The sequence below is a fragment of the Equus przewalskii genome, chromosome 15 (genome assembly GCF_037783145.1).
Source record: "Equus przewalskii isolate Varuska chromosome 15, EquPr2, whole genome shotgun sequence".
NCBI lineage: Eukaryota > Metazoa > Chordata > Mammalia > Perissodactyla > Equidae > Equus > Equus przewalskii.
Genome location: NC_091845.1, coordinates 7,409,521 through 7,421,841, shown reverse-complemented (window position 1 = coordinate 7,421,841; position 12,321 = coordinate 7,409,521). Strand labels below are relative to the sequence as shown.

Here is a 12,321-nt window from a genome sequence, read left to right as displayed (position 1 = left end):
AGAACAATGAACAAAGGAAACAGTGATTTTATTTGTTTCTTTGGTGGCCAAGTTGCCAGACCCCACTGCAGGGTAGTCGAAAGGATGGCCTCCCCTGTACTTGGATGGTCACAGCCAGACTATGTGTCTGAAATGCCCCCCAGGGTCCCTCAGTCCTTGGTGTTCGTCGTACCTTCTTTGCCACCTCACCCTCCTTGTCATTTCCCCTCCTCCCTCTCTAACTGCCCAGCACCGTCAGGTCCTCACTGGGCGGTGACTTTGCATATAAGCCGAGTGGTGCAAGCCAAGCGGTGCCCAGCGTCATTCTCTTGAACTTGGTGACGTCGGCGGTCTTCCTGCAAGATCTGCCATTCATCTTTGCTCTCTGTTGCCAGTTGCTTATGGCATAGCCCCCATCCAGCAAGGCTCTGAAGGAATGGCTGGGACAGGGGTAGAGTGGGAGGCACATGCGGCGTGGTGGGACATGTTTTGTAAGTATGTGCTTTGGTTGGTAGATCTTTTCATGGGCCGGGATGCCGTGGGGATTTGGTTGTTGAATACTTAGACAATGAGGACGCGCTGGAGCACCAGCCCAGGTTACAGATGAGGACACTGAGGGTCAGAGAAGTTAGGTGACTTGCCCATGCTCGCACCGTGAGAAAGCGGCAGATCAGGGCTTTGAGCCTGTAGTCCCCACAGCTCTTCCCTCCCTCCTGCCCATCTCTCCCTCCACTCCAATGTCACAGGCGTCAACCGATTCTATGACAACATCCAAGAAATGGTCGGCTCCAGGCCCTGCATCTGGTGGAAACTCTGCTGGTCCTTCTTCACCCCAATCATTGTGGCGGTAAGAACAAGGTTCCACCAGCCCTGACATGATGAGGCCCCACACCAGGCCCTGGGGAGACAGGTCCAGAGAGAAACTTCTGGAGGCAAAGGCGGGTGCAAGAGGCCCCGGACCCTGTTCCCTAATAATACTACTGCCTCCCATCCGTTGAGCAGCTACTCTGTGCCCTGCATGGTACAGGACACACTAGCATCCTCACAAATCTCTGCAAAACAGGCCTTAGTGCCCAACTTTCCTGCTGAGGGCCCCGGGGGCTCACCAGCCAGCATCACCAGCTATTTGGTGCTGCCCTCAAACCAGGCGGGCCTGATTCCGAAGCCCAAGCTATTGTCAGCGAGGCCTTTCAGTCCCAGCCTCCTTCGCTCCCTCTGGCCACCGGAAGCTGAGGCGTGAGCAGGCCTGGGAAGGGGCTGTCCCTTGGGGTGGGGGCTGGGCCACTGCATGTATTGTGTCCTGCACAAGGGCACCTAGCTGATGGTGGACTGGGGCTGACATCCAACTTTTGTTCTGCTTGCCAAGCTGATTAACCTGGAGGAAGGGATGCCTTTTTCTATTGGTCCTTCTAGAGAGGGGTCTTTTTTCTATTGGTCCTTCTAGAGAGGGCGCCTTTTTCTGTTGGTCCACCTAGAGAGGGCACCTTTTTCTATTGGTCCTTCTGGAGAGGGTGCTTTTTTCTATTGGTCCTTCCAGAGAGGGGTCCTTCTTCATACTGGTTCTCCCAGAAGGGGTGCCCGCTTCTATTGATCTGCCTAGACAGGGCGCCTTTTTCTATTGGTCCTCCTAAAGAGGGTGCCTTTTTCTATTGGTCCGCCTAGAGAGGGCGCCTTTTTCTATTGGTCCTCCTAAAGAGGGCGCCTTTTTCTATTGGTCCTCCTAGAGAGGGCGCCTTTTTCTATTGGTCCTTCTAGAGAGGACGCCTTTTTCTGTTGGTCCACCTAGAGAGGGCGCCTTTTTCTATTGGTCCTTCTGGAGAGGGTGCCTTTTTCTATTGGTCCTTCCAGAGAGGGGTCCTTCTTCATACTGGTTCTCCCAGAAGGGGTGCCCGCTTCTATTGATCTGCCTAGACAGGGCACCTTTTTCTCTTGGTCCGCCTAGAGAGGGCGCCTTTTTCTATTTGTCCACCTAGAGAGGGCGCCTTTTTCTATTGGTCCTCCTAGACAGGGCGCCTTTTTCTCTTGGTCTGCCTAGACAGGGTGCCTTTTTCTCTTGGTCTCCCTAGAGAGGACGCCTTTTTCTATTGGTCCTTCCAGAGAGAGGTCCTTCTTCATACTGGTTCTCCTAGAAGGGGTGCCCTTTTCTGTTTGTTCTTAGAAGGAGCCTTTTGCTATTGGTCCTCCCAGAAGAGGTACCTTTTTCTATTAGGCACAAAGGCGCCTCCTGTACCAGCGGTGGCCTTGGCTGCAGGCTTGCCAAGATGCTGGGCCCTTGTGAGGGTCAGCCTTGGGGCCGGGGCGGAGGGCAGTGGACTGATCAGCTTCAGGGTCTAGCAGGACATGGTAGTCCACTCTGGGTGACTGACTGCCCCCTCTCCCTCCTCTCCCCCCTCCCCAGGGCGTGTTCATTTTCAGTGCTGTGCAGATGACGCCCCTCACCATGGGAAGCTACGTGTTCCCCAAGTGGGGCCAGGGCGTGGGCTGGCTCATGGCCCTGTCTTCCATGGTCCTCATCCCCGGCTACATGGCCTACATGTTCCTCACCTTAAAGGGGTCCCTGAAGCAGGTAAGGCTCTACTCCACCCTTCAGAATGCTGATCCCTTTTCCCCACTGTGCTGGGCACAGGCCCTACCCTTGTGGAGCCACAGTCTAATTGGGGAGATGGACAAGTCAATAACCAATGATGAGAGAGTGTTAGAAGCACCATGATTGGGGTAAACCATGGTGATGGGTTACCCTGCTGGGTCAAGGAGGGTTAGGGAAGGCTTCTTGAAAGAAAGGATTGCTGAGCAGTGGCCTAAAGATGAGTCAGAGTTAAAAGTAGAAGCAGAAAGAATGTTCCTAGAAGGGGACAGGAGGCATGTGCAAAGGCCCAGGGGTATAAATGGCATTTGGTGAACTGAAGAGAGATCAGTGTGGCCGGAGGGTTTAATTGGGGGGTGCAAAGGGGGTGCTAAGAGGTGAGGTTGGGGAGGTAAAGAGCTTGGGCCAAATCATGAAGGGCTTTGAAAATCAGCACAAGCACTTTGGACTTTATCCTGAGGGCACTGGGGAGCCATGAAGGGTTTGAAGCAGATGAAGGGTGGGATCAGATGTACTGAGGGCTTTCTCCAGACTTCATTTGTAGGCTTGATAAAGAGAGAACGTGGTCTTACCCTCAAGGAAAGACACAGCCTGTAGGGCATGCTGCCCCCAGCAGGGACCCACCAGCACGTTCCAGGTCCACGCCAGCTCTGTGTTAAATTATATTGAGTTCTCAAGTGAAACGGGCAGCTGGAGGGACCCAAGAGCTAGAGACGTGGATGGAGTAAGTGTAGGCTGAGATTTCGCTGAGGAGGGGCGGGGAGTCGCAAGATGGGGGCCACAGCTGGGAGGCCCTGGAGCCCACCAAGATGTGCCTTCCAGACCCCTCAGAGCCAGAGGCGGGAGCTCTGTGGTCTGCAGCATAAGGACAACAGGGAGGGGGTTTGTGTGCAGCCCCTGGGCCCGCCACCTCCTTTCACAGATGGAGAAACTGAGGCCAAGGGAAGCTCTTAGCCATCTCTTGCAGTGAGTTATTAGCAGAGCCAGGGCTCACAGCCCTTTCTTCCAACTCCAGGTCCAGTGCTTTTGTTTTCCATGATCCTCTGCTCAACCTCAAAAGGCAGACAGGTCTTAGAGTGGCAGATAGGCAAAGGGGTGCATTTGAGGAAGGGAGCACAGCCTGTGCAAAGGCCCAGTGGTGGAAAAGGTGGGCCAGGCATGTCTGAAGGTGGTGCACTGTCTGAAGGGGCAGGGTTTCAGGGGGTGTGTGCAGAGAAGGTAGTGGGGATCATCCCTTTGGCAAATATGTATTGAACACCTACTATGTGCCAGACAGTACTGTCAGTGCTGGAGGCACAGCCATGAACAATATAGGCAAAAGTCCCACCCTCGTGGGGCTTACATTCTAGTAGAGGAAGATCAACAATTAAAATAAAAGCATATTAGGTGAGGATGAGTACTATGGGGAAAAATAAAGTAGGAGGAGGTTTAGAGAGTGCGGAGCAAGGCCCTGCTGAGAAGAAAGTACTGGGCAAGTCCTAAGGACATAGAGATGGAGCTGTGTAACTATCTGAAAGGAAAGATGTCCCAGACACAGGGTATAGCAAGTACAAAGGCCGTGAGGTAGGCACATGCTTGGCGTGTGTGAGGGTCAGTGGGGAGGCCAGTGCGGCTGGAGTGGAGTAAGTGAGAGGGGCGAGGGGAGGACATCAAGGTCTGAGGTGACAGGGGCCAGACGGTGTGGGGCCTTGTAGGACTTTGGTGAAATGGGAGCCGCTGTTGGTCCTGAGAAGTAGAGGGAAGTGATGTGACTTTGGTTTTAACATAACCCCTCCAGCTGCTGTGTTGAGAATAGAGGAAGGGATGATGGGCAAGAATGAAAGTGGAGGGCAGTGGGGGTTATTGCAATAACCCAAGGAGAGGAGAGCTGGCGTGGCCCAGGCAGGAGCGTTGCAGGGTATGGAGATGTGGGGACGAGGCCGGCGTCTGGTGCCATCTGAAGGCAGAGCAGACAGGATGGACGTGCAGAGAGGGTGGGGGAATGGGGCGGCCTTTCTCATCCCAACCCCAACTCTCCCTGGTGCCCGCAGCGCATCCAGGTCATGATCCAGCCCAGCGAAGACATTGTTCGTCCAGAGAATGGGCCGGAGCAGCCCCAGGCCAGTGGCTCAGCCAGCAAAGAGGCCTACATCTAGGTGTGGGCACTCACCAACCGCCACTGTCACCCCCTGCCCCGGCTGACCACGACCACCACTTGACGTCTGAAGATACCATCTATCTCAACCTACCTCGAGTGGCGAGTCCAGACTCCATCACCACGCAGAGAGGGAGGTGGGGGACAGTCACACCCTCCGTGGGCCCCGCCGTGGGCAGATACCCGATGGCTCTGACCCCCGGGCTGGGGACCTTTATAATCCGGGCCCCTTAGCACCAAGCAGGCGGTGTTCGTGACCGCCCAGGTAGATCCTTCTTATCCCGCCAGCGAGTGTGACGGGGAGCAGCCGCCCCCTCCTGGCTTTTAGTCGTATTCCTGACTGTTCTCTTACTGCCCAAACCCACGACTGTTATCTTGGACTTTGCGGGAGCTGGCTTTGGTCGGAATGCCGCTCTGTCCGCGTGAAAGGGCGTTGTGTGACAGGGATATCCAGGGAGAGCTCACTCTCCTGGAGCAGGGGCCCGGAGCTCGGTCAGGTTTCGGTTTTCTCCTTCCCGAGGCAGCTTGACAAAACCACCCCCAAGGATGGTCAGTCAGAATTCCCAGGGCAGCTTTCTCCAGCAATCTCCTTTCTCCCTGCCTCGCAGCTGAAGAGCATCTCTGGAGCTCAGCGGCCAGGCCCGCTCCTCGCTGGGCCATTCTGGTTGCACCTGCCGCCACGGCGAGCATTCCAGACTGGCCTGCTCTTCGGAAAACGGCCACGAGCACAATCGATTTTTTTTTTATTGCCATTCGGGGGGCCTGAGTGGGCTCCGGGGACACTCCCTGCTCAGGGCCCCGTCTCTCTTAGGCAGCCCGGCTTTACAGAGCAGAACAGAGGAAATCCAGGTGCACTTGTGTCCTTGAGTCAATGGCATCAGTTATCTTCAGGCCCCCTCTTCAGCTGTCCCCCTCACTGCCACCCCACAAAGCTGCTGCCCTCGCACCTTCTTTGAAACTCCTGAAACTAACGTCCCCCTAGCCCCCTAACTGAGGAGCTCCAGTTAATCCAGAGATGCCCCCCCTCCGCCCCCCATGTGCTTCCGAGATTCAAACTGCTTTGAGGGAGAGTGGTAGATGTCCCTGTCCGGAACTGGGCTCCGTGGTGGCTGGTGGCACATCCAGTGAAGACAGATCTTCCGGGCTCCAGGGCTCCGCGTTTCTCGTTGGCCGGGGAGATGGGTCCCATGTAGCCATCATCTGTTGTGCCCCGTAGCTCCTTAGCTCGTTAGCTCACAAACTGTGTTTTACGACTAACCCTTAAGAACTATGGTAAATAACTGTGACTGTGGGTTTTTTAATCTCTTGTCATTCTCATCCGAAAGTGACCAGCATACCAGCTCTTGCAATAAGTATCACCCTCAGAATATTAAGCACATTATCGTAGAGAAAACAAAAAGTACGCGTCCCCGTGTAAATGCACACTCATGTTCCTTCCTTCTCGCGTGTGGTATCTAGGGTCCCGTTCGATATCGTGTAGGAAACCCGGAGGCTGCTCCTGAGCTCATCTGTGAAATAGTCTCCTTGCTCGGGCATCCCGAATGCTGGCCAGGCACACGGGACCAAGATGCGCCCGTGTTGTCTCATGGCAGCGTTTAGCTGGGAGGGACCCTTCACTGCCTCGTGGTCCCCCGCATCCTGTGTGAATTCCTCTAGAATAAGGGCAGAAGCCTTCTGACTTTCTCTTTGTTCTTCAGTGTGAAACTAAGACCAAGTCTTTCTGAGACAAATGCAGTGTATTTTGTGTTTGTAAACAAATCGAAGTGAGATGTTGGGCAAGAAATCCCATAACTGATTTCCATGCAAACCTACTTATATAGCACAAGATTACATATCGTACAATACTGTGAGAACTGTGAATATGTGTCACTTTTTTAGTATGTGCCCTGGGGGGGGGAAGATATTGTATTATCATATATGCTTTTTTTTTGCAATAAGGATTTATTCTCAGATCACCAAGTAAATCTATCTCTATATTAAAAAATATATATGTAATATATACATATTCAAACTATATACAGAGCCTGTTTAAAAAAAACTACAGTATTATTTAGTAAAATTATCTGTTCTATGGACCAAATGTAAAATATTTATAAATGAAAATGCATTTTAAATGTCTATAAATGGTGTCATAACTAGAGCACGGGCATTATGTACGTTTCTAAGAATTTAGAGGAAAAATAATAAAGGTTCTATGATATACAATGTCAGGGTTTCAGTTCTTTGCGGCGGGGGGGGGGGGGCAGCGCACAGTAGCCTCTTTCATCAGAAAAACAACACATACACACAAACCTTTTTTCGCTAACACAGAGAGAGACAGACAGACAGACAGATGTGGGCTGAAAATCCGGCAAGATGCAGCTGGACTCCCCAAAAGTCTCAGAATGAGTGGATAGAAAATGATTCCAGGCCACGTAAGAGAGGTGTTTTCACTGTTCTAAGAAACTTTAATGTGGTCAACTAAAGAAAGGTCTAAGACTAGGATAATAGAAGCATATTTAGTTAACAAGATTCATTTCTTTCACTCATGATTCATTCCTCAAAATATTAAATCTTTAAATCTTATTGAAGAAAAATGTAAATTCTCCAGAGAAACTGTAAGGATGGTTCAGCGGACACTCTGACTCACCAGTGGTTGACATCTTGACTCTCTCTTCCTCCATCAAGCTTCAGTCTGGGAAGCAGAACCGCTGTGAGGACTACGAGTATTTTGGGACGAGGGATTTGTTACGGGAAGAAGCCCTTAGGCAGCCGTGGGAGAAGTCAGGCAGTGAGAGTCTGAGCGAGGGAGCTGGGGAGCAGAGGTCAGGCGCCAAGCAGGGGCGCGGACAAGGTCCATGCACCGTGCACGTGGCGCAGGTCCCCGCACACCGCAGTCCCCAGGCCGCGCACGCGGAGGCCCAGTGCACCCGAGGGGGGGCAGAGGGCCGGGAGCCGGCACGGGGGAGCCCGGCGGGTCCAAGCGCGAGCGGGCAGGGCTGAGGGAGCCCCAGAGGCCGCCTCCGCTGAGCCGGACCTGGCTTCCCCCGCAGAGGGAGGCCGCCGTGTTCTAAGAAGCGCCCAGGCCGAGGAGCCCAAGCTCGACCTCTCTGACTCCAGTTCCCGCCCTGCGGGAGCCAACCGCGTGGCCGGAAAAGGATCGCGGAGGACAGGGAAAGACACGGCCACCGTGCTGCCTTCTCCTCACTGTCAGCAAGCGCACGGCGGTGAGCGCGATTAAAAGAGGCCGTGACCCTGGAGAGAGGGGCCGTGGAAGGGAGGGAAGGCCTCGTGTTTTAGCACCTTCGCCCGCACTTTGCTCCTGCTGTGTGAACCAGGGGCTGTGCGTTTCCCTTTTGCGTCGGGACCTGCAGATCCAGCAGCCGGGCCCGGGAAGGTCCCGGGAAGCCGCTGCCTCTGCGTCGCCGCCACGTCTGGATGGCTGGTGGACGACCTGCAGCCGCTGCTCCGGGGGCGCGGCCGGGACAGCCGGCCGGCAGACCCCTCGCCCACCGCTGCGAGCACGCGGCTCTCCCCCGCCTCCGACCCTGAAGACCCGCACGGAGCAGGGGCTCCCTCGCGTCTGCCTCCCAGGTCTGGGGCTGCTGTTGCCTTCGGCCCCCTCTCCCCCGAACCATACTGAGAAGGGGATTCTGGGAAATGTGGTTTTAGCTTCACCAAGGGGACAGGAGGATGCAACCCCCCGCGCTCTCTCTCCCTCACACACACGCGCGCACACACACACTAATGATACGATGATGATGACTTCACTAAACCGTTTGAGAGTAAGTTACTGACATTTGGACCCAGCTTCTCTCAAACCATGGGCACGCCTCCTCTAAGAGCAAGGACGTCCCCTGACATAACCACAAGACATTTATCACATTCAGGAAATCTGACGCTGTTGCTATACCATCCTCTACAGTCCATATCCAATTTCTCCAGTAATGCGCTTTATAGTGTCAACGAAAATAATCCATAACCAATCTATAAATGAAAATTTGGGAGAGTTTATTCTGAGCTGAAATGTGATGACCATGGCCCGGGGCCTTTCTTCCCGAAGGAAGAAAGGGCACCAAGGAAGTGAGGTATACAGAGTGGTTATATACCCCCAAACAGGATGTTTCACAAAGGATTGAAATGTCCCTCCCACAATAGTCACAAGATTGCCCTGTCGGCACAGCGCTTGATGGACACAGCAGGTAGCGGCTCCGCTATCTCAGAGGGCGTAGCAGGAGGCAAGTCTATTGTCTCAAGCTGGGTGGTCACAGGTGAGCGCAGCAATCAGTTCCTAGCCTAAGGAAAGATGTTTAATCCTTAAGGAGATGCCAACGTTGGGAGGGGAAGGGAAGTTGCGCCTTTATCTCAAGGGCCTTTGTTCTTGCCATAGGGAATGTCTAAAGCAGATATGCAATGCATGCTCAACGGCCTCGGTCAGGCCCTTTTGGAGGTCAGGCCCTTTTGGAAAGACAGGGTCAGGCCGAATTAGGTTTACACCAAATGGCTTCCTCATATTCTCCAATATATCCTATTGCTTGCCATTTTTATTTGTCAATAGCAATTTCTGTCTGATCCAGGATCACACGTTGCATTTTGACGCCAATTGAGGACGCCAGCCCCGGGGGCCCCAGCTGCCCCTCATCACCTCTTTCCCGGCTCCTGCTCCTTCCCTCTCTCCTCTCCTTCCCGGCCCTTCTGCCCTAGACCATAAGTACAGGCAGAAGAAAGCAGGTCTGAAATGTGAGCCTCACCGCCACAGATGCCCACAGCGCTTTCCTCTGTGGCCCACCGCTCGGAACCCTACGCCAAGGTGCTTCTCCAGACCCCTCCCCACTTTCTCCTCAGCTGCTCGAAGGGAAGATGGGAACAGGAGAGAGGGCTCAGGATTGGGAAGACTCTCCAAGGTCATCTGGTTCTGTTTCAAGTTTGAACTGTTTTTCGGGACTCACTTCTCCACCAGCAGTGTGCGCACAAATCGCCCGGAGGTCTTATCAAAACGCAGATTTTGATTTAATAGGGCTGGGTTTGGCCTGAGTTTCTGCATTTCTAATAAGCTCTCAGGTGTGGCCGCTGGACCTTCACCCACATGTTGCATAGCAAGGATTCAAAAGCCACTCTGCCTCCTCTTAAATACTCACACAAAGTTTACCGCCTCCTTAGGAAACTGACAGAAACTCTAATTCAAATTGTCTTAAGCATAAAAGAGAGTTTGTTGGCTCATAAAAATTTCCAGAGACATCAGCTTCAGGCACAGCTGGATCCAGGTGCTCAAAGGAGCACCTCTCTCTCCACCTCTCAGCCCTGCTTTCCTCTGCCCAAGCTTCACCCTCAGATGGTCTCTCCTCTTAATGAAGGGTAAGGCAGGCATCCAGCAGCTTCAGGCTTACAACCTACCAGACTGGCAACCACATCATAAAGTGAGTTCTTGGCCCCCAAACTTCTGTTACAGTCCTGGGACTAGGTCTCATTGGGCCAGCCTCGATCACATGCTCATCTCCTAACCGATCAGGTGACTAGGAAGATGGATGGGCTGACTGGCCGGGCCTGGGTCACCTGACCACCTCTTGAGTTGGGGATGGATTGGTTGCATCCAAGCACATGAACTGAGAATCTGGGGAAATGTGGATCCCCAAAGAAGGGGGTGGGTGCTGGGCAGGCCAACGCAACAAGGGCCCACCAGAGAACGGACTCTCTTCAAATAACCTTTCGAAAGACCTGCCTTGACCTGAGTCTCCCAGGGGGCGCACCCGCCTGCTCCCGTTTCGGGGGCAAGTCCTTTTGCTGAGGACCAACCAGGAGGGCAGAGGGAGAGGACCCGGGCGTCCAAGATGGGTGGAGACAGTCCAGGGCGGGGCTAGGGTTGGGGAGGCCCGGAGTTGGGAGTCAGGAACCCTGCCTGCACTGGTCCAGACTGCCATCATCGCTCAGCTGCGCCACAGCGACAGACTCCCAGCTGGCCTCCCTGCCTTGAGTCTGGCCCCCACGATCCATTCTGCAACAGTAGTCTGAGCACTCTCTTGAAAACATAGCTCAGGTCATGTCATTTCCCTGCTTAACATTCTCCAGTAGCTTCTCCTACCACATTTAGAAAAAATTCCATCTCCCTACTCTGACCTGTAAGGTTCTCCGTGATCTGACTGCCATCTAACTTTCTGACCTCAGTGCATACCACTCACTCCTCATCCACAGTACTTGGCTGTCTCTGTCCCTTGAGTCCTCCAATTTGTTGCTGCCACAGGACCTTTGCACTCATTGTTTCCTGTGCTTGGAACACTGCTCAGGAGGCTGTGGGGTCAGCAAGAAGGCACTGATTCAGCCTGGAAGGACAGGGATGACTTGCTGGGGAGGGAGCCACCCAAGTTGCAAACCAGAGATGAAGGATGAGGAAGATGATGAGAGGGACAGAGGGGGAGAGAAAGCAAGACCCGGTCCCGGGGCCTTGGAACACAGAGCGTGGGCAGAAATCTCTTGCAGTTCCCTGGGGAGGCCAGCCTGCGCTCTGCCTCAGGTCTGCGCTTCCTCCAGGTCTCCTCAGGGCTGGTTCCTTCCCCTCATTCAGGCCTCTGCTCCAATGCCACCTCCTCCCGGAGGCCTTCCCTGACCACCCTAGCTAAAATAACACCCTCCCCCGTCTCTGTGTGCCTGGGTTGGCTTTATTTTTCTTATTCTCAGCACTCGTGTTTATTAACCTCCCTCCACTATAAAGGAAGCCCCGGGAAGACAGGGACTTTTTCTAGTTCACTGCCGCGTCCTAAATGCCCAGAACGGTGCTGACACACAGTGGGAGCTCAATAAGTGCATGACTGACTGACTGACTGACTGAACATGAGCGGACAGGGGATGACAGGGTAGCAGCTGTCGAGGGCTCTGGCTTTGGGGTCAGACAGCCCTCGGTGTGAGTTCTGGCTCTGCTGCTCACTCTCCATGCAACTCTGGAGGCTGTTACTAAAATCTCTCTGTGCCTCAGTTTCCTCACAATATTGTGGTTAACGTGAAGTCAGTTAAAACGAGGAGAGCGCCGAGCACAGGGCTCTCCCGAAATGAGCACGCAAAAGCAGCCGGGGCTCCCACAGCCATGGGCCCGAGGTGTCCCCATAGGAGGACCTCTGTAATCAGGTCTGTCCCCACCCCGGGCCCCGTGTTTTGAAGGATTTTGTTACCAAACTGTCACTTAGTAACTAAGCCTCACTTTCTATGTCTAGGTGTAGGTGGAGCAGATGTGGCTGCTAGTTAGGGCTCCTGATCAGCACAGTAATCAGACGACAGCGCCAAGCTGATGCCCTTCCAGACAAAAGCACAGCAACGTGGCGTCTGGGTGCGCAGCCCACCCTGACGGTGGGCGACTGCGCTTCCTGCGAGCCCTGGGTGATATGGACAAGAGGCTCCGGACGCCCCACGGGCCTCTGCAGGGACCTTCGCCCAAGGTCCAGGGCCTCCGGCGGGCTCCGCATCTCCACCAGCTCGCAGCTTGTTTGCCACAGACTTGGCATTTCTCTAAAATCACAGCCGTGCCGGCTGCTTTGAGGAGCCGGCCTCCAGGTGGGGACCACACCCGTTGATGAAGTTACTGAAAAGATCACCAAACGGCTGGCGGCTGGAAGCTGGCACAGTGGGCGCGGCTCCCTTCCCGTCAGAGAAACTCGCA

At 54.1% G+C, this 12,321-nt stretch overlaps 1 protein-coding gene across 4 annotated transcripts in view; it reads left to right on the top strand.

Annotated features, from left to right (window-relative positions):
• The window catches only part of SLC6A1 (solute carrier family 6 member 1), a 42,518-nt gene extending 35,616 nt beyond the window's left edge, over positions 1-6,902 (top strand). For all 4 annotated transcript variants that reach the window (XM_070576498.1, XM_070576499.1, XM_070576496.1 and 1 more), the window contains 3 exons: positions 726-826; positions 2,378-2,545; positions 4,594-6,902. In XM_070576498.1, the coding sequence (XP_070432599.1) occupies positions 726-826; positions 2,378-2,545; positions 4,594-4,698 (374 nt within the window). In that variant the 3' untranslated portion in view covers positions 4,699-6,902. The remainder of the gene's footprint in view (positions 1-725; positions 827-2,377; positions 2,546-4,593) is intronic.
• The last annotated feature ends 5,419 nt before the right edge of the window (positions 6,903-12,321 follow it).